At 47.7% G+C, this 21,772-nt stretch overlaps 1 protein-coding gene across 4 annotated transcripts in view; it reads left to right on the forward strand.

The window, feature by feature from the left end:
• The window catches only part of ANKS6 (ankyrin repeat and sterile alpha motif domain containing 6), a 61,019-nt gene that overhangs the window by 13,989 nt on the left and 25,258 nt on the right, over window positions 1-21,772 (forward strand). For 3 of the 4 annotated variants that reach the window (XM_010587807.3, XM_010587806.3, XM_064291675.1), the window contains exons 3-12: window positions 65-109; window positions 1,198-1,402; window positions 3,132-3,238; window positions 5,125-5,273; window positions 6,612-6,810; window positions 7,562-7,611; window positions 13,375-13,578; window positions 14,550-14,703; window positions 16,603-16,772; window positions 20,874-21,060. In XM_010587807.3, coding sequence (XP_010586109.2) covers window positions 65-109; window positions 1,198-1,402; window positions 3,132-3,238; window positions 5,125-5,273; window positions 6,612-6,810; window positions 7,562-7,611; window positions 13,375-13,578; window positions 14,550-14,703; window positions 16,603-16,772; window positions 20,874-21,060 — 1,470 coding nt within the window. The remainder of the gene's footprint in view (window positions 1-64; window positions 110-1,197; window positions 1,403-3,131; window positions 3,239-5,124; window positions 5,274-6,611; window positions 6,811-7,561; window positions 7,612-13,374; window positions 13,579-14,549; window positions 14,704-16,602; window positions 16,773-20,873; window positions 21,061-21,772) is intronic. The other variant, XM_003407570.4, reaches the window with a different exon arrangement.

Consider the following 21,772-nt stretch of genomic DNA (forward strand, 5'->3'; position numbering starts at 1 on the left):
CTTGTGAATTTTCTGTTATATTAAACCTTTCCGTGGTTAACTTTTCAAATCTTTGTTTACCCAGATGAAGAGAAAAGACGACCTGATATTTTCCATGCATTGAAAATGGGTAAGTGCTTTAGAAAATCTTTTTGGGTATTTAAGAATACAGCGCCACATTCTTCCAGCCTCATATTTGCAGTCCTTTTCAAGGCCACCCAGAGGATTTGAGGAAGAAGCTGGCATTTTGTTGTTCCCTAAATCTACAGTTTCACCTAGAGAGGCTCAGACTCAGGAGGGTGGCGTTTATGATGCTTGCATGCAGTTTCTAGACCTCCCTCCCCAGCCGTTCCACCTCTCCAGCCAAGCCTTGTGACTGTACCCTGGCTTTTCCCTACCCCCAAAATGCCTCGCAACCCATCCCCCCACACACTCCAATCTCTGAATGATGAAGGGCTATTTAGTCTAAAATTTACTCTCCTGATGTAGCCCCTGCCTCCAGGAAGCTCTCCCTCATTCCCAACCCCAGCAAGTCTTGAGCTGTCCTGCATGCACATTGCCCTTCATCTACCTTCTTTATCTGTTCCCTTAAGACACCAACACTTCTGTCTTTTAGTAAAGCTATTTGGAAACCCTGGTGGCATAGTGGTTGAGTGCTATGGCTGCTAACCAAAAGGTCAGCAGTTCGAATCCACCAGGCACTCCTTGGAAACTCTACAGGGCGGTTCTACTCTGTCATATAGGGTCGCCATGAGTTGGAATCAACTTGATGGCAGTGGGTTTGGGCTTTTTTTGGTTTATTTGTGTACTGGAGTCCCTAGGTGGCACAAATGGTTGACCATTCAACTTCTGGCTTAGAGGTTGGTGGTTCCAACCTACCCAGACACACCTTGGAAGACAGGCATGGCGATATGCTTCTAAAAGGTCACAGCCTTGAAAACCCTATGGAGCAAGTTCTCTGCATTCATGGGGTGAGACCATGAGTCAGAATCGACTCAAGGGCAACTAACCAAAACAACATTCATGTCCTTGTCTCTGCCCTTCGTAGACTGGGGGATTTAAGCACGGGAACTATTTCTGAGTCATCTTTGTAGCCCCCGCGGTGCCCAGCAGCCCAGCACAGGGGCAGGCTCAGGAATCGTTTGGTACGTGAACCAAAGGAATAAAGTCAGCGATGCCAGGCCAGTGGATCACCAGGATTCCTGCCTGTGTTTGCAGGAAACTTCCAGTTGGTCAAGGAGATTGCTGACGAAGACCCCAATCACGTGAACATGGTCAACGGGGACGGGGCGACCCCTCTCATGCTGGCAGCCGTCATGGGGCAGCTGCCTCTGGTGCAGTTGCTGGTGGAGAGGCACGCCGACGTGGACAAGCAGGATAGTGCGCATGGCTGGACCGCCCTCATGCAGGCTACCTACCATGGGTAAGTGCCTCACACCTCTCCCACAGCGGGAGGCTGCAGGGATGCTCAGCCTGAGATAGGGCCATACCAGCACTCTGCTAGGGTTCAGAGCTTGAGATGCCGCAGGTAAACTCTAGGGCAGTGAAGCCGCTGAGGCATGCAAAAAAGATGAAAGCAGTGCAGGCTCATTGTATCCTGCATGTCTACTCTCCGTGTTTGGATTTCCTATCACCCTAATGCAGAACCTGACCAGTGGCCACTAAAACCATGCACAGGAGTGTCGTAAGCAGACAGGTAAGTTTCTGTAGATTGACGTCGGTTGAATAGTGATTGATTCATTTGGAGTTTTCACACTGAGATATAGTAGCCTTCTCAGGCTGCCCCATATGAAATGAAGGAGCCCTGGTGGCACAGTGGTGAAAATGCTCGGCTCCTAACTGAAACCCACCAGCTGTTCCGTGGGAAAAAGATGTGGTAGTCTGCTTCTGCTTCTGTAAAGATTTGCAGCCTTGGAAACCCTGTGGGGCGGTTCTGCCCTGTCCTGTAGGGTCGCTATGAGTCGGGATCGCTTCGATGGCAGTGAGTTTGTTTTTTTTTGGTTTTTATATGAAATGAACCATTGGGCATTCATACCATTGGCTTCTTGGAGACTTGATGGCAAGGATCGTGGTAACCCTGTCCTTAGGTCAGCAGCTGAGTGCTTAACCACGGTGACACCAGGCCTCCTCCTCCCTTTGAGTAGGCTCTGGCATTTATCTAGTACTTTGGAATCCTTTCTCATCTGATTATCCCAGCAGGGTAGGGCCCATTCTGTACTGGAGATGTCCTTGGGCTGGGGCTCAGGCAGTGTAAGAGATCCGCACACAGTCTCCTAGCCACTAAGTAGCTCGACTTCAAATTCAGGGCTCTTTCTTTTCCCCATTTCTTAGTTTCCTAGTGCTCCTGTAACAGAAATACAGCAAGTGGGTGGCTTTAAAGGACAGAAATTTATTTTCTCACAGTTCTGGAGGCTGAAAGTCCAAATCAGGATCTCTGCCGTGTCAGTTCCTTCTGTGAGTCTCTGTCCTAGTTTCTGGTGTCTGCCAGCAATTCTTGGCATGTCTTTGCTTGTAGATGGTCCTCACATGGTCCGTCTTCTCCCTGTGTGTATGTGTCTGTTTGTCCATTCTGGTCTTTTTATAACTCAGAAGTGATTAGGTTTAGAACCCACCCTATACTGATAGGACTTCATTAACATAACACAAGAAAACCCCTGTTTCCAAACGGGACCACATCCACAGGTACAAAGGCCAGGAATTCAACACATATTTTTGGGAGACACAATTCAATCCATAACACTCTGCTTCAAGTTGATTATATCATGGCCCTGCATCATTTGAAAGCAGTTGTTTTTCTCATCTGGCGAGCCTCAAACTTCCAAAATCTTGGACTGTACGAGGCTTCCATGATGGAGGGTCCTGAATGGGGTAGGAGGTGGGGCCTGCGTGTGGTTGTCAAGGCCCAGTGATTTGGGGGCAGAGCCTTTGGTTTTCCTTATAGCCATGGAAGGAACATTTAGGCTTTGGTTTAACTGACATTTGCGTCTGACCTGCCTAAGTGGTAGGGAATGACAGTGTTTGCAATTTTCATACCCTTCTTAAATGCTCAGAGACTCAGAGCTGTAGTTAACGCTGTCAGTCTTACTGCCCAGGGGCAAGGCCGTATTTTTCCTGTCAGTGGGTATAACTCTAGCTTTTTCTGTCTTCCCCAGGAATAAAGAAATTGTCAAATATCTGCTAAACCAAGGTGCTGATGTCACTCTTCGTGCAAAGAATGGATACACAGCCTTTGACCTAGTGATGCTGCTGAATGATCCTGGTGGGTTATCTCAGGAAAACTGTTGTAATTCCACCCAGCCTTTCTCTGGCTGCGACTCCAGATACCTTCTGCCTCTGTTAACCATGTTTGAAGCACTTGCTTATTCAGGGGAGAAAGCCAGTCCAAATCCCAAGAGCTTACCATGTGGCCTTGGGCAAGTCACTTCCCTCCCCAGTGCAGTGCTGGGCTTAGCCTGGGCATCACTAAGGCTTATTTTGGCCCCAGCCTTCTAGGTGTCTCCAAGGAGGCTGAAGAGGCATGTGTCTGTTTGCAGTGCACACTAATCTGCTCGAATGATGTCTGTGCTTTGTAACCGATGTCTGAGAGTGCCTCAGCAGGGGCTTAAAGGCCCCTTCGGCCAGCAGAAGCAGAGATGGATGGATGACACCCTCAGCTTAATTGTGCAGGTAGAGGCTGGAAGATCATCACCCTTATTGGCCTCACCTCTCTTAGTCTCTGACTGGCCCCTGCTGCTCGCCTTTGACCCTTACCTACTGTGACAAGCCTGCTCCTGGAACCTGGGGCTTCTGATTAGCCAGCCCAAGGGGCAGGGTCTCTCTGCTGTGTCATCTCTCCTGTTACCTTGGAGTTTTAGCCCAGAGAGAGGAGAAGCTGAGAGGCCCTCTGACCAACAGGCTTTGAATCCTGTGCGGGTATCCCACCCTGCTAGCTGTCGGGGAGGAGTTTTAACTCCCAGTCCCAAGCGAGGTTCCTCCCGGTGCTCCATTGCCACTCGTAGCTAAGGGAGTGGCAGGCGCCTCATGCCCCTCACCTGCCACAGGCCCCTTCCCCGTCACAGGTATACACTTGGTTCCATTTGATCCTATCGAAATTTATGAGGGGAAGAGGAACGTCATATTATCTTGTAGAGATGAGGCAGCCGAAACTGGGGGGAATGGTTTGACCAAGGACACCAGCTAAAGAGCTGGGGGTCCTCTGCCCCATGTCCAGTACCTCATTGGCCTCACCCGGGACCCTTTTCATATGCCAGGAGTTGACATTTTCGGAATTAGAGTCCTCCAGCAACCCTGGCTGGATTGCACACAGGTTTTTTTCTGAGGGACTCGTCTCTTTCAATATATCCCGTCTCCTAACTTCCAGCTTCCTACTGCCTTTCCCAATAAAACATTCTACCCGTAGTGGGTTTTTTTTCCCTAGTGGGTTTTTAAGTGAAGTTTACGCTCCTGATTTATCAAAGAAGCACACACTCATTATTGAACACTTGGAGGGGGAAAAAGGAAACAATTTTTGAGAGAATAACACTCTCAGATACACGGTTTGGAGTATTTTCTGATATATATGTGTATATGTTTTTTATTGTGCATTAGGTAAAAGTTTGCAAGCTCACTGTTTTTTGACGCTTTCTCTTAACCTAGTTGAGTTGTTAATAACTCCTAATATCTAACCTTTCTTACGCACTTACCATGTGCCAGGTACTCCTAAGCACTCTACAGGAATCCCCCCCTAACCCTCAGACACCTTTGTGGAGGGGGTACTGATGACATCCCCCTTGTGCAGAGGCACACAGAAAGGCTGCACGGTTGATCTGTGATGGCCCAGCCCGCGGGTTGCGCCGGCAGAATCAGAACCTGTGCAGTCTGGCTGTGGAGCCTGTCTGTTTGGACGTGCCACCCCCTGCCTTCCCGGTGGGAGAGGGCTTCTGGTCTTCATTCTGGATAAGCAGGCTGATGACAGCCCTGCCAGTCTCTCTTTGCCACCTTTTGAAGATCAGATGCAGAGTTGCTTACCATCTTTACATTCTGATGGGAATACAAACCCTGGAGCTGCAGGGCTGAGTTCTAAGGTCAATGGGGATTCTCTTGGGTCCTCTGCCCATGGCCAGACAGTCATATTTGCAGGTAAAATGCTGCCTTTTGTGTCCATAGACACGGAACTTGTTCGACTGCTGGCATCTGTCTGCATGCAGGTGAATAAAGACAAAGGCCGGCCCACGCACCAGCCACCTCTGCCCCACTCAAAGGCCAGACAGCCCTGGAACATCCCAGTGTTGCCCGATGACAAGGGTGGACTTAAGGTTTGCTTTTCCTATCTTAAAGGGCATGAAGTTCGGAGAGCCAGGGCCAAGGAGATGGGGGCTAGGGGGTGCCTGCCACTTCCTGTTGACTCAGGGCTGGTTCAGGTTGGGAGAGTCCCAGTGGGGGAGGGGAGAACTTGAGCTGGGAGTGAGCAATAGGGAATGATGGAACTGGTGCAAATTGGGGTGACCGAAACCATCTAAAGTGGCAGCAGTGGTTGCTTCACAGGAATGTGGGTCCATGTGGCCAGATCTTTTCCATGTTTTTCAAGAGAAACCAGAAACCCAGATTCCAATATGAAATCTCAATTTATAAATATAGGGAACCTGTTAAAATTCCTCCCACCTTTAATTTTTTAAAGCCCCTGCCAGGTGACCTGTGGTGGCCTCTGCTTTAGTGTGTAGGAATGTTTGCTGATCACACTGCTCCAGGGTCCCCTGCAGTCCATTGGCCCCCATCAGCTTCTTCCTGGAAAACCCAGAACAGCCTCTAGTTGGTTCTTTCTAACTGCAAGCTGAGTGCTCTGTTTGCTCTTCTGGCCATCCTCATTCTGCTCTACTTGTCTGAAATCAAACTTAGCTTTTTCTTGAAAAAAACAAAACAAAAACCACGCCTTTTCTCCTGACCACCCAGTTGTGTCTGGGGTACCAGCACCCTTCTCTGACCAGCACACTTGGCATTCTTCCCATGCCTGTCACCCACACCAGCTTCGGGATCCCTCCTCCTGGTATTGTTTACGTGTATCCCTTCACCCTATCCTTACTGCCATCTCTGTAGGTCAGGCCCTTCCAGCCTCCCTAACCTCTGACATGTCATAGGGTCATGGGGTCAGTAGGACACCCTGGGGTTGGCCTCTGTCCTCTGCAGGTGGGGTGGGGCTAGCTGCAGGAGCAGATGACCCAGGCCTTGGTGTGGGCCCCGTGACACTTCTCACGTCTTCGTCACTGGGATGGGGGAGGAGGTTAAACAGTGATAGATGTTAAGACATTTGGAGTTGCCTCTGCATCCGTCTGTCTGCCTCTGTCATGCCTCAAGCAAGTTGGCGCCCCTGCCTCTATCTCCATTTCTCAATCTGTGCAGTGAGGGTATTAAATAGATGAGGAATGGCAAATAGGTTTTACTGCCACCTCCAGTCTACTGGAAATGGCCACCTGGTCAGGAAGGATTTCGAGGCTAACCATGGCATATTAGGAAAGGGTGCTATGATCTGTTGGCCATGCCTGCCGTGGGCTCAGGAAGGGAGGAGAAGCATGTGTGCAGTCTATCACTACCCCTTAGCCAGGTGCCTCCTCCAGCTCTTCCTATAGCGTGACTTCTGCTCTGCGTCCCCTCGGCAGTCATGGTGGAATCGCATGTCCAATCGGTTCCGGAAGCTGAAGCTGATGCAGACACTGCCCCGTGGGCTGTCCAGCAACCAGCCTTTCCCTTTCTGTGATGACCCTGAGCCGGCGCTGGACTCTACCATGAGAGCGGCCCCCCATGACAAGAGTAGTCGCTCTGGGTTCCCCCACGTGGCCCCCACCACCAAAGGCAATGGTAAGGAAGGCTGCATGTGTGGGAGAGTTTCCAGAATGGTCCCAAAGCCCCATCCTTTGCCCTTTGTCCTCTTCCCTAGACTCGTGGTACTGGAGCTGAATGGCTGGGCTGACAAGAAAGAGACGTAGGCAGGGGCTCAACAACTGTCAGTGCGGTAGATGGGGAAGCACTGGCCAGTACAAGAGTCCCAGGTTCCTGTCCCATACCCGCTGCTGAGGGGTGCTAGGTCAGTCACTGCCTCTCTCCGGCCATTGATAGGTGGAGAAAACCACCTATCAAATGAGATTGGTCTCTGGCACTGAGAGTGTCTTAAAATAGCATATATTACCTTAGGTGGGATAATGAGCTCCCCATTACTGGAGGTATTCAACAGACTGGATGACTTTTGTCAGGGTGCTGAGGAGATTCCCATGCTGATTGGGAAGTTGCTTCAGTGCGATCCCTCCTAGCAGTCGGTCAGATTCTCCTCACCCACACTGGCTCCTCTGGCACCGTTGTTGGAGACAGATTATTGAGCTGGGTGCCCCAGTGTCTGACTCAGCGCAGCAGTGGTTTATGGAAAAGCTGAAAACGTGCTCTGAAATACCTTTAAAATGCCTTCCTTCTATTAAAATATTGAATATCAATTATTAATACATATTTAATCACCCAGGGGAGTTGGTTTTCCAGGATGAAGGCCGGCCCAGTCACTCATCCTCATGCCCTGGACACTTCGGGAGGTCATTTCAGAAAACTTCCATTTGTCTCTTAGGTCCTGGGAGCACAAGAGGAGAAAAGGAAGATGCATTATTGACAACCATGGTGAGTGTGGGGTTTTCTAAAAGCCCTTCAGGTCCCCAGTGTGCTCCAGCCAATCATTAGATTGATTTACAAGGAGGCACGTGGACGCTTGTCTGTCTTGATGGTGGTCACAGCTGGGGTTGATGATCTGAAACTTTAGCAGTGGACAGAGGCTGGGTACAGCTGGATCATTGATGAATCGGAACCTGTGAGGCTGTGCTGGTGCTTAGTGGCTGATGTAAGCCCTGGTCACGTTCTCAGGGAAGGCAGCACTGGGACAGAGAGATCGAAAGGGAAGTAATTGCTGGGTGATATTGGACAGGAAGACTCACCGTTTTGGTCATGGAGAGTCGGGGAGAAGCATCAAAGAGGAGGGTATGTGTCCAGGCTGAGAGAGGCCTCAGTTCCCTAATCAGTGAACTGGAGATCTATTGGGAATAGGTTCAGCTATGAGTAACAGAAAACACCCAAATAGCAGTGGCATAAATAAGAGAGAAACTTAATTTCTCTCAAGTAAATGAAGTTCGGGACTGGTACAGTGCTTTGTGGAGTTAGGGACCATGTTTGCTTCTATCTTGTTGGCCTGACATGCATGGCTTCCATTACCAAGGTTGTCTTATGGCCCGAGATGGCTGCTGGAGCTCTGGCTATCACTGCCTCATTCCAGCCAGCAGAAAAGAGGAGGGGAGAAGAGGCAGCCATAGGCAAATACCAGCTGTCTTTTAAGGAAGTTACCCGGAAACTGCCACATGTGGCTTCTGCTTCCATCTCATGGGCTAGAACTTAGTCACATGGCCACGTCACACTGCATAGGAGGCTGGGAAATGAAGCCTTTGCTCTAGGTGGCATGTGCCCATCTAAAAATCAGTGGTAGCATTACTAAGGAAGGTATGGGAGAGAGATACTGGGAACAGTTAGCAATCTCTGACTTAGGGGTAATATCCCTCATGGGGTGGTTGTGGTTATTAAATGGAATCATCCCCAGGAAGTTCGTAGCATAGTGCCTGGCCCAGGATAAGCTCTCATTTATTTTCTGTGTGGTCTTGGATATGTTACCTCACCTCTCTGGGCTTCATTTTCCTCCTCTCTGAAAGGAAAGCCTAGTGGATGGAGACTCTGGTCCCTTCAATGCTGAGACCTTACTTTGGAAGCTGGCCAGGAGAGGGCAGTATTGGAGAGGAGACAGGAGCAGAGGTGGTCACAGGGCAGGGATAACCAGAATCACAGCTATATTGCTAGGGATCATGGTGCTCAGCATGTGGACCAGGATCAGCCCCGCCACACCCCACCACCAATAGGGGTAAATCAGGGTCTCTACACACTGACTGTGGGAGCTTGTACTGCCAGACATTTGATAATGCTATTAAATGAGTAATTAAACGTTCAGTATAAAGCCAGAAATGCTATTGTAGAAATCTTGGAAAGCCCAGGAAAGATATAATCATGAGTGACATTTTGCTGTGTATATCTTTTGAGTAATTTTCCTAAGTGTTTTTTAACATCTGCAGAGCATGATATTACATTATATGTAATAATAGCAAACACCTAACACAGCATTTACTGTCAGTCACTATTCAAAGGACCTTACATATACTAACTCTTTTAACCTGCGAGATGTTGCTGTTGTTGTTAGGTGCCATCAAGTCCGTTCTGACTCATAGAGACCCCATGTACAATAGAACAAAACACCGCCTGGTCCTGAGTCATCCTCACAATCGTTGTTACACTTGAGCCCATTGTAGCCACAGTGTCAGTCCATCTCATTGAGGGTCTTCCTCTTTTTCACTGGTAAAGTCAAGGGACACTCGACTTTACCAAGCATGATGTCCTTCTCCAGGGACCGGTCCCTCCTCATAACATATCCAAAGTATGTGAGACGAAATCTCACTAATTTTGTCTCTAAGGAGCTTTCTGGCTGTACTTGTTCCAAGACAGGTTTATTCATTCTTCTGGTAGTCCATAGTATATTCAGTATTCTTCGCCAACACCATAATTAAAAGGCATCAATTCTTCTTTGGTCTTCCTTATTCATTGTCCAGCTTCTACATGCATATGATGCAACTGAGAACACCATAGCTTGGGTCAGGTGCACCTTAGCCACACCTTAAAGCTTCAAAGAAATCTTTTCAGTAGATTTGCCCAATGTAACACGTCATTTGATTTCTCGACTGCTGCTTCCAGTGGGTCAGGCACACTTTAGTCCTCAAAGTGATGCCTTTGCCTTTTAACACTTTAAAGAAGTCTTTTGCAGCAGATTTGCCCAATGATATACGTCATTTGATTTCTCTACTCCTGCTTCTGTGGGTGTTGATTGTGGATCCAAGTAAAATGAAATCCTTGGCAACTTCAATCTTTTCTCCATTTATCATGATGTTGCTTATTGGTCCATTTGTGAGGATTTTTGTTTTTTGTTGATGTGTAATCCATACTGAAGGCTATGGTCTTTGATCCTCATTTTTAAGTGCTTCCAGTCCTCTTTACTTTCAGCAGGCAAGGTTTTGTTAGCTGCATATCGCAGGTTGTTGATGAGTCTTCCTCCAATCCAGTTGCTGCATTCTTCTTCATATAGTCTAGCTTCTCAGATTATTTGCTCAGCATACAAACTGAATAAGCAGGTGAAAGGGTACAACCCTGACGCATACCTTTCCTGACTTTAAACCACGCAGTATCCCCTTGTTCTGTTCGAACTACTGCCTCTTGGTCTGTGTACAGGTTCCACATGAACACAATTAAGTGTTCTGGAATTCCCATTCTTCACAATGTTAGTCATAATTTGTTAATGACCCACACAGTCAAATGCCTTTGCATATTCAGTAAAGCACAGGTAGACCTTTCTGGTATTCTCTGCTTTCAGCCAGGATCTGTTTGACATCAGCAGTGATACCCCTTGTTCCACATCCTCTTCTGAATAGGCTTGAATTTCTGGCTATTCCCTGTTGATGTACTGCTGCAGCCATTTTTGAATGATCTTCAGCAAAATTGTACTTGAGTGTGATATTAACGATATTGTTCAATAATTTCCTCATTCTGTTAGGTCATCTTTCTTTGGAATGGGCACAAATATGGATCTCTTCCAGTCAGTCAGTCAGGTAGGTGTCCTTCAAATTTCTTGACATAGACAAGTGAGCACTTCAGCTCCAAATCTGTTGGTTGAAACATCTGTATTCCATCAATTTCTGAAACCTTGTTTTTCAACAATACCTTCAGTGCAGCTTGAACTTCTTCCTTTAGTACCATTGGTTCTTAATCATATGCTGTCTCCTGAAATGGTTGAACATCAACGAATTCTTTTTGGTACAGCGACTCTGTATTCCTTCTATCTTCTTTTGCTGCTTCCTGCGTTGTTTGATATTTTCCCCATAAAACCAAAAAAACCAAACCCAGTGCTGTCGAGTTGATTCTGACTCATAGCGACCCTATAGGACAGAGTAGAACTGCCCCATAGAGTTTCCAAGGAGCGCCTGGTGGATTCGAACTGCCAACCCTTTGGTTAGCAGCCGTAGCACTTAACCACTACGCCACCAGGGTTTCCATTTTCCCCATAGAATCCTTCAATATTACAACTCTAGGCTTGAAATTTTTCTTCTTTTCTTTCAGCTTGAGAAATGCCAAGTGTATTCTTCCCGTATAGTTTTCTATCTCGAGGTCTTTGCACATGTCATTACAATATTTTACTTTGTCTTCTCGAGCCACCCTTTAAAATCTTCTTTTTAACTCTTTTACTTCATCATTTCTTCCTTTCGTTTTAATAATTCTACATTCTAGAGCAAGTTTCAGAGTCTCTTCTGACATCCATTTTGGTCTTTTCTTTCTTTCTTGTCTTTTTAATGACCTCTTGCTTTCTTCATGGGTGATGTCCTCAGTGTCATTCCACAGCTTGTCTGGTCTTCCATCATTAGTGTTCAATGCGTCGGATCTATTCTGAGATGGTCTCTAAATTCAGCTGGGGTGTACTCAAGGTCGTACTTTGGCTCTCATGGACTTGTTCTAATTTTCTTCAGCTTCAACTTGAACTTGCATGTAAGTAATTGATGATCTCTTCTGTAGTCGACCCCTGGCCTTGTTCTGACTGATGATATTGAGCTTTTCCATGGTCTCTTTCCACAGATGTAGTCGATTTGATTCCTGTGTATTCCATCTGGCAAGGTCCATGCGTATAGTCACCATTTATGTTGCTGAAAAAGGTATTTGCAAAGAAATCTTCGAGATAGATGCTCTTCTTTTCTGCATATTGTGTTGAACCTTATTTTTTAACCACCTATCATGACCATGTTTCCCATGTCATTAAACATCCTTTGTCCCTGGGTAGCACAGTTAAGTGCTCAACTACTAGCCGAAAGATTGGTGGTTCAAACCCACTCACGGGTGCTTCAGAAGACAGGTCTGGCAATCTGTTTCCAAAAGGTCATAGGCTTGAAAACCTTATGGAGCAGTTCTGCTCTGCACATGGGGTCGCCATGAGTCGGAATTGACTAAACAGCAGCTAACAACAGCAAACATTCTTTAGCCATGTCACATTTCCTGGCTGCGTGATACAGTATTCTATCATGGGGGCTTGTCTTTACCTCTTTATCTAAGCCCGACCTGTTGGACTTTGAAGTTTTCTAGTTTTTTGTTCTTTTATCAGGGCTCTGACAAATATCCTTATCCCTCAGCTTTGCCTACTTGCCTGATTATTTCCTCAGAATAGGTATCTAGACATGGACCTCTAGGGTCAAGGGTGTTATGAAGGTTGCAGTGGTTTAGACTCTCACCCCTGGTAGTGAAATTGGCATCTTCCAGTCTAACCCCCATATGCTGGGTACAGTTGCTGAGGTCCATAGAGGGGTAGCACTTGTTCACAGAGTTGGAGCAAAGCAGGACAGGCTTAGGGTGGGAACCCAGATACCTGCTCTTCCTGCCCTGGCACTCTCCTGTCCTGACTCCTTGTGCCCTACAGAGGGCACCAGTGCGCCTGCCCATCTGCCCATGGCAGATGGTGGATGGCCGGGCACCCAGCTGAGTGGGCCTTTATAGCCATGGGCACTGAGACGCCTGCCTGCCCGGCTCCCGAGGCGGGTTTAGCTGTGGGATGCCCTTCCCCGCAAAGCTCCATCTGGCATCAAGTTCATGGTCTTTTCTTAATTAAAGCTAGTGGGGACTGTATGGATGTGCTTCCTTGATCATCAGCAGTCATCATGGTACAGATTTTATGCTGACCTCAAATCACATTTCAAACGCAAAATTAAATTACAGTGAAATGTCAGCAGTGGGAGGTGTGGCTGACGTGGCGGGGGACGTGGTGGAATGGAGAAGGGAGTGTGTACTCAGCTCACAGGGCCTGTGAGAGCTGGGCCTCCAGCCCCCTCATCCCCTGCCCCTTCCTCCTGAAATCCCCAACTCTGGTCACACTGATCTCCTGGCGGTTCTGCAGAACTTGTCCTGCTCCTTGCCTTGGGCCTTTCCACCCTCTGCCTGGAGTGCCCAAGCCTGTTGTCACTGGGCTCAGCTCAGTGCCCTCCTCCACAGCGCCCTCTGTTACTGTAGCTCGGGTGCCCCTCCTCCATGCCCGCCTAGCCTCCGGAGTCCCATGTCCCTGTCCTGATCCTGCTGCAGCTGGGAGCTGGAGCCAGGCAGGTGTGAGTACTGCTTGGTTGCTGGGAGGAGAGCTGAGGACACTGCTGTGGTTTCTGGCTAGGTGGAGGGGTGGGTGGTGGTGCCATTCCCTGAGAAGCAGGATCAACCTGGAGTCTTTCCCCTGGAGCCCTCCTGGGGCTTTTCTAATCCACAGCCTGTCTTTTTCAGCTTCGAAATGGAGCCCCCTACACCAGACTCCCAAGCGACAAGCTGAAGGCAGTCATCCCCCCTTTCTTGCCCCCTTCCAGTTTTGAGCTGTGGAGCTCTGATCGATCCCGGACATGTCACAACAGGAAGGCTGACCCCACGAAGACTGTGCTGCCCCACAGAGTCAGCAGGGGCCACACCATGGGCAGCGGCAACACGGACACTGTAAGTCATTGGCTGGCAGGCTTTATGCATCAAGGAACCCAGAGGAGACCGGTGTGACTGGAGCAGAGAGTAAAGCAAAGGGTGGAGGGAGGCTGGGTTGGAGAGGGGCATGACCAGGAGCACTGGGCACCAGGGACTGGGCTGGGGAAAGGCTTCACGAGGCAGTGACTTGGGGCTAGGCCGTGAAGGATGTGGAGAGGCACATTCAGGCTTTGGGACCTGTGGGGGCAGCAACGTAGAAGCAGGCTCGGGCAATGCCGAAGGGGCTGGATTTTGTCCTGGTTGTGACAGGGGCCTTCTGAGGTTTTTCAAGGACCAATATGGTCAGGTTTTCTCAGCACGAGAGTTGGGTGATACCATGGTTAAGCGCTCAGCTGCTAACCAAAAGATTGGTTTGAACCCACCAGCCACTCCGCAGGAGAATGATGTGGCAGTCTGCTTCCATAAAGAGTAAGACAAAAAAAACTTTTTGCCATCGAATTGATTCTGGCTCGTAGCCACCCTATAGGACAGAATAGAACTGCCCCATGGGGTTTCCAAGAAGCAACTTCTGGATTCGAACTGCTGACCTTTTAGTTAGCAGCTGAGCTCTTCCGTAAAGGTTATAGCCTAGGAAACCCTATGGGGCAGTTCTACTCTGTCCTATCGGGCCACTATGAGTTGAAATCGATGGCAACAACCAACAACAAAGAGCTGGGTAAGACTGAAAGCAGGGTGACCCGTGGGGAAATGGTGATGTCCTAGGAGCTCAGCCTGAGGAGAACTGTCTAAGGGCTGGGCTGTCAGCAGACGGACGGGAGCCGCCACCCCTTTGTGACTTCAAGTAGGCTGAGCACCGATTGGCAAGGATGTGCTGTGTGGTGCGAGTAGAGGTTGGACCGGCAGAATTCCAGGGTCCCTCCGCACTGGCACTCTGAGCCTGGAGAAAGGAACAGCAAACCCTGACCGTACCACCCACCTTTTTCTTGCAGGCTCCCATCAGGCCCGTTAAATTCCCAACTCTCTCCAGGAGCCCAGCATCTCCCACCAATTCTGGAAACTTCAACCACTCGCCTCATTCCTCCGGCGGCTCCAGTGGGGTGGGGGGTGTTAGCAGACATGGTGGGGAGCTGCATAACCGCTCAGGTAGGTTTCAGGGCAAGAGGTGACTCGGGAGGGGGAAGATCCCTTGGGGCTGAGGGTGTGAACTCCTCCTGTGCTTGGCCTGGGGATCATCCCAGAACTAACGCATACATATGTCTTTCTCCTTAATGTGGTTAAGGGATATTTCAGTGGGGTCAGTACTTGGGGTTGTTTTATGCATTTTCTTTGCAGGGGGAGGAAATGAAGCCCATAATGCTTTATTTTCTTGTAAAACTTTATAAGAACTTAAATGCCTGGTGTTTTTATGATGTTTAAAAGCCTAGAAGATAAAAGCTTAGCTTCTCATCCAGCCCTTTCACTGAAAAATAAGGAACTGAAGTTCAGAGTGGGCAAGAGCTTTGCCCAGGGTCACACAGCAAGTTGACAGGACTTGCATTGTTCCCCACAGATATTTTATGGTTAAAATGTACTTCTCCGTCCTCCCTGAGACTGTCCAGGGTTAACCTAAGCCAGCTTTGCGGGGAGGGAACCCCCCCTTTATGCCATTATATGAAGAATGCATACTTCTTATGGAAACAAAAACTTTAAGAAAACAAAAGATATAATCTCACCCACTAGATATTATCGTTAATGTTTTGGTATGTATCTTTGCAAAGTCTTTCTATGCATGTTATAGATATTTATAGAAGCAGAATAACAATGCATTGAGCACTTAGTGCATGCCAGGCACAGTGCCAGGACCTTCCCATAAATGATCTCATTCGGTCCCCCAACAGCCTGTAAGGTTATCTCCATTTCGCAAGTGAGGGAACCGGGGCTCAGAAAAGGCTGAATAACTCATCCACGATCACACAACTATTCAGTAACAGAGCCAGGACCGGAACCCAGTCTGACTTCAGAACTGGTTCCCTTAACCACATGCCTGACTGAGGTGCAGGAAGTTTTGTAACTTTTTTTCTCCACATGTTACTATATTGGCAACACCTTTTCATGTTGATACGCATATATCTACAGCGTCTTTTTAATAACTGGTATCCATTCGTATGAGGTATCACGGTTTATTTAACCACCTTCCCCTTGTTGAACACTGAGGCTTTTCCTAGGTTTTTGCCCTTACAGTAACACAACACGACGTAATATCCTTGGACCTCTGTGTTTGCCTACTCTTCCAATGATTTCCCTAACTTAAGTTCCCTAGAATCAGGATGGCTGGGTCAATGGGTTTGCCTCTTTTTAAGCTTTTGATGCATTTTGCCCTCCAGAATGGCTCTATTTATATGTATAAGATATTTACAACCCTGCTTGGCACAGAGTAAACGCTCCGTACTTGTTAGTTATTAGCATCTTCCCACTAGTACCCTCCCTAGTTCTGGGTATTATCACTTTCATGCTTTCATAATAACTCAAGGTTGTCGGTAGACATAGGGAAACGAGAGCCAATGCCAGTCAGGCCAGCCAGGGAAGCAGAACCATCCTGAGTATTATGGTGTTAGGAATTTACAATGGAATTAGACCTTACACAATTTTGTTGATAGCTGGGGACATAAAGGTCCAATAGGGGGTGCCAGAGGGTGAGGAGCAGTCACTAAGCAGCCCTGGTGCGCTGGGTGCCTCTGCAGAGGGGCTGCATCTATGCAGTGGAGGGCCAGAGTCGCTGTCAGTCAGAAGGGCAGGGCATTGGTAAGAGGAACTAGATGTTCCACAGGGAAAAGCAATGACATATTGAGCAGGGCGCCCTTCAGAGTGTGGCAGCTGCCTCTTCACTTTCACCTCCAGTTCTCATGCAGAGTTCTCTTGTGGTCAGCCCTGACCCAGAGCCACACGGAAGGGGGCCCAGGACAAGTGGCCCCAGTTTAGCCAAGTCAGCTCATGACAGCCCACCACCCCTGCATTGCCAGTACTCCGCAGCCATTGCAGCCATTCCTATTTCTGTTTCCTCAGGTGGCAGCATAGATAGTGTCTTGTCCCAAATCGCCGCCCAGAGGAAAAAAGCAGCTGGATTATCGGAGCAGAAGCCCAGCCAGCGGTCAAGCCCTGTTGGGCCGGCGCCGGGGTCCAGCCCATCAGAGCCCCCAGTCTCCCCTGCAGGGGGCAGCACTCCTGGTGGCAAGGTGCTGTTCTGTGTCGTCTCCTCTTGCTACACTCAGATTGCTTCCTAACCTGGCCCTAGGTGCGGGGGGCATGGATGGTGGCACAGTTGTAGGACAGGGTTAAAGACAGGCTCCCTCCTCCCTGGGCTTTCTGAGAAGGGCTCATGTGAATTGTGTGGGCATCACCAAGAGCACACCTGTGCGCTGCTGAGGTGCGTGTGGCTCCCACCTGGTCTCCAGGGCATCTCCAGGTTGGGAGGGGTGGGTACCAGGCTCCTGCAGCCCCCGTGGTGGTCCGTTAGCCTCAAGTTGTGCACATTTGTGCATTGATTAGATCAGAATGGTTTAGAGCCTGGACTCAGGAGCCAGCCTGCCAGGGCTGAAATCCCAGCCCCACACTTTAGCATTTAGAATGGAGCCTGGCACATGATAAACCCTCTGTAAGCATGAGCTAGTACTGTTGCCAGTATCATTAGTAGAGTTAGTGCTCCTGCCCTGTTCATTCACTGTGCACATGTTTGAGCTCTGCTCTGTGCCTGGCCGTGTGCTAGCAATGAGGACCCCACTGTCCATCTGTGGACCAGGGGGTTTGGTGACTACCCTGAAGGCGTTCACAGTCTAGTGGGATGTTGCACCTCGGCATGATAGGGGCTGTCGTAGAGAAGTGAGGACGCTGTGGGGCACAGGTGGGGGTCCCTACCCAGGCTGAGCGTGTCAATGACATCTAAACAGGGATCTGAAGGATTAGCCAGATGAAAGGGGTATGCGTGGGGCGAGGGGTGGTAAGACTGTTCCAGGGTGAGAGAGCAGCATGTGCAAAGCTCCAGAGAAAAGCTTGGCATGGGGAGCACTGAAGGAAGGTCTGTGGGGCAGGGCAGAGTGCATGGAGCCTCACCTCCTGCATCTGGGCACCATGTCTCCATAGCTGCAGCCTGAGCATACGTTTGCTGTCTTACAGTCATCCATTGTTAACTCTTAGGGAGTTCGCAGTGACGGGGAAATACCTCTGTGGAATGGGAAGTCTTTCAGTGTCTTTGGAATCTGCCCCTCCACCTCCTGAGCCGCTTGTCATGAGTTGATGTTCCACTGGGTACTGGAGTGAGCCCCGGGCTGTGGGCACGTAGTTGTGAGTGCGAAGCAGCTTCTGCACCCTCCCCTACCAGATGTCCCCCAGTAGTGCAGAGTAGCTTGTTTCCTCCTCTGAAAGGACCCCAGGTCCAGGCAAAACCTAACTCTTCATCATTCTTAGATGTCTTAAGCTTTCTTCCTGAGGAGGTAGGTCCCCAGAAAGCCTCATCCCTGGACTTGTGCCCACCACAGAAGTACCTCCAGAAATTTATGTTTTAATCGATGAATGACGAATATTTTTTATTTTCTGCCCAACAATTGTTGGGTACATGACCCTTTTTTGTTATTCCAAGTCCCCTATGAAATAGGACCTACATAATTAGGTTCCTTCTACACTTTAGGTCCAAAAAAAGTTTCTCTCTTCCTACATATTAGCCTATTTTCCATTGCATTCAAATTACTTGGGTAATGGGACTATGTAATTGTGCTTCTTTTAGAATTCAGCTCTAGAAAAAAATGTCTTCACTGATACTTTAATACATTTTCTTTTATTAGGTAGTAAGAATTATATAATCTGTTGTATTTCTTTTTTTGCCTTTGCTGCTAGGGAACTCAGAGCTACTCAATAAAGTAAGTCTGCTAGTCTGGGGCTTTGATAGAGTTTTCCTTTTCTCTGTTGTCTAAAAGTTTTTGTTTCTATTTGATGATCTTAGATATGTTAGATGTTATTAGCTTCCATTCATCAGTGTTGGAAATAGGTAGGCTAGATCTAAGTGATAAATGGCGTAGTGGTTAAGTGCTATGGCTGCTAACAAAAGAGGTCAGCAGTTCAAATCCGCTAGGTTCTCTTTGGAAGCTCTATGGGGCAGTTCTACTCTGTCGTATGGGGTCACTATGAGTCAGAATCGACTTGGCGGCAGTGGGTTTTTGGGTTTGTTACCTTGCTTGGGTACATCTGTCATATATAATCTATATACAAGCACATTCTGATGAAAGGAAATTGACTTTGTCAAAAGATGCATTCAGGAAACAATAAACTGGGGAAATGATCCATTTCAACGATCACCTGATATTCTTGACGTAATAACAATGCTGTAACCTTGGGGAGCTGTTTAAAAATTCAGGTTTCTGGGCTCCACCCAGACCTAACTAAATTAGACTCTGAGGGTAGGGTCTGGGGAATCTGTTTGTTCCCCGAAAGAGTCTGTTGCACCCAGCCCAGCCCAGGGCTCTTAGGAACCACTGCCCTAAATCAAAGGACACAGAAGTGAGTTTTCTGTCAAAGGCTCAAGCAGCAAACAGAGGTAAGAAGTGCTTTTCAAAGACTCCCTTAGGAAGAATTAGAAATCAGTATTCAAAATATGATCCTCCTGAATCTGGTTTTTGCACTTCACTTAAAACAAACAACTCACTGTACTGGTGGCATATTCACAAGGCAGGAATTCTGCATGTTCAAGAATTAGCATGAAGTGAGCATTAGAGGACACCAGAAATGTGTGGGATCACAGTCTGCGTCAGTACTTCCCAGATCTCTGGAGGCCCAAGTGAGCACACAAGGTGTATCAGCTTTCTATTGCCACCCTAAAGCTCAGTGGTTTAAAACAAACAGCATTCATTTAGCTCATGAATCTGTAGGTGGGCAGTTTAGTCTGGGCTTAGCTGGGCAGTTCTTCTGGTCTGGGGGCAGGGGATCACTCACAGATCTGGCAGTCTGCTGGTATGACCAGGATGACTGGTCATATGTGTCCCATTTTGCAGTGGGCCAGCTGGCACATGATCTCATGGCAGTGGCAGAAGATGAGCATTGAACAAGCAAGTGGCTTAAGCAAGTCAGTACGCCCACAGTAGGAGAGCTCAGAGTTACAGGGCAAAGGCTGTGGATCCAGGGAGGGATACAGATGACACCATCTGTGCAATCAGTCTACCATACTGGGAATCTAAGGAATCCTTCCAGTATTCCAGAGAATCCCACATAATTTTCTGTTACCCACTCTTCTTCCTCCCAATATCCAGGGTGTCACGTTTTTTTGCTTTTGGCTGGAGTAGATCCATTTTGTAGGGCTATACTAGTTATCTCCTGATAATGAGAGAAAAAGCAGAGGGAAGAATGTATTGACAATATAGGCAGCTCATTGACAAGAACCTTTCAAATTCTGAGGGAGGGGCTTCTTTTTCTACTCCAGGATGTAGTCAGCTAGAAGGAGCACTAAATGCCCAGCAGAAGGAAAGGTATACCTATTTGCAGGTATAAACTCTATTTACTTTAGTGTCTACTATCCTACATGAGAAGCCAGTTTTCAGGAGAAATTATAAGGCATTGGAAAGGGCAAGAAAAAGCACACTCCCAAGAAACAAAACAGTCGTCAGAATCAGACTCAGATGTGACATAGATGCTGGAATTATCTGACAGGGAAATTAAAATAGCTACAATTAATATGTTAAAGGTTCTAATGGAAAAATGTGGACAGCATTAAGATCATATGGGTACTTTCAGTAGAGTAATAGAAACTATAAGAAAGAGCCAAATTGGAATGCTAGAAATAAAAAACACAGTAACAGAGATGAGGAATGCCTTTATGGGCCTACCAGTGGACTTGACACAGCCAAGGAAAGAATCAGTGAACTCGAAGGTAGGTCAGTAGAAATTACCCAGACTGAAACACACAAACACATACATAAGAACAGAAAACCCAAATGTTGTAGGAATGAATGTCTAATATTCAGGTAATTGAAAACCCTGAAGGAAAAGGAAGAGAGAAAGAATGCTACAGAAGGAATATTAGAAGAAATAATGACCAAGACTTGCCCAGAGTTAATGACAGACACCAAACCACAGATCTTGGAAGTGCAGAAAACACCGAACAGGATAAATAATTAATACCAAATAACACCATAGCCATATCATGTTTAAACTACTGAAAACAAAAGATAAACAGAAAATGTTGAAAAAGGCATCCAGAACAACAAAAAAAGATGTTCCCTGTTTTTGGGTGTCTGTTTTAATAATTTCCATCCTCCAGGTTATGGCTTATGTGTGTGTCTTACTCTCTTCAGCAGAAACTAGAGACAAGCAAAAGGCCTCAGTCTGGAACATCGACTACCTCCAAAAGCACCTCCCCCACCCTCACACCCTCCCCTTCACCCAAAGGGCACACTGCCGAGTCCTCGGTGTCCTCCTCCTCATCCCATCAGCAGTCCAAGAGCAGCGGGGGCTCCAGCAGTGGCACTATCACGGACGAGGGTGAGTCTCCTGGGCCCCGAAACCCCACCAGGTAACCTGGGAGCAGAGCTGCGAGGCGCCCTTAAATACTATAGCATTCCTAGGACAAGTTTCTTTGTTTTTTAAGTTAAACAAACAGAAGCCCGCCCCTCCTCTGATTATACCTTACATTTTTATCTTCATTGTGCAAAAGGAGGGAGCCATGTTCTGGTAAGTTCCCTCAAGTACTTGTAGCATGTAGGTGAGTTTTGTTTACGGACACAAAGGTAACACCGGTGGAAATGCTTCTCTTTTTCATTGACCCTTGATTTTACCAAGACTGTTATCCTCCTCCAGGAACTGGTCCCTGCTGATAACATGTCCAAAGTACATGACACGAAGTCTTGCCATCCTTGCTTCTAAGGAGCATTCTGGCTGTACTTCTTCCAAGGCAGATTTGTTCATTCTTCTGGCAGTCCATGGTATATTCGATATTCTTCACCAACACCATAATTCAGAGGCGTCAGTTCTTCAGTCTTCCTTATTCATCGTTCAGCTTTCACATGCATATTTAAAAAAACTAAAATTAGGCAATTGAAAATACCATGGCTTGGGTCAGGTGCACCTTAGTCCTCAAAGTGACATCTTTGGTTTTTAACACTTTAAAGAGTTCTTTTGCAGCAGATTTGCCCAGTGCAGTACGCCGTTTGATTTCTTGACTCCTCCTTCTGTGGGCATTGACTGTGGATCCAAA

This window comes from Loxodonta africana, chromosome 9, assembly GCF_030014295.1.
Source record: "Loxodonta africana isolate mLoxAfr1 chromosome 9, mLoxAfr1.hap2, whole genome shotgun sequence".
Taxonomy (NCBI): Eukaryota; Metazoa; Chordata; class Mammalia; order Proboscidea; family Elephantidae; genus Loxodonta; species Loxodonta africana.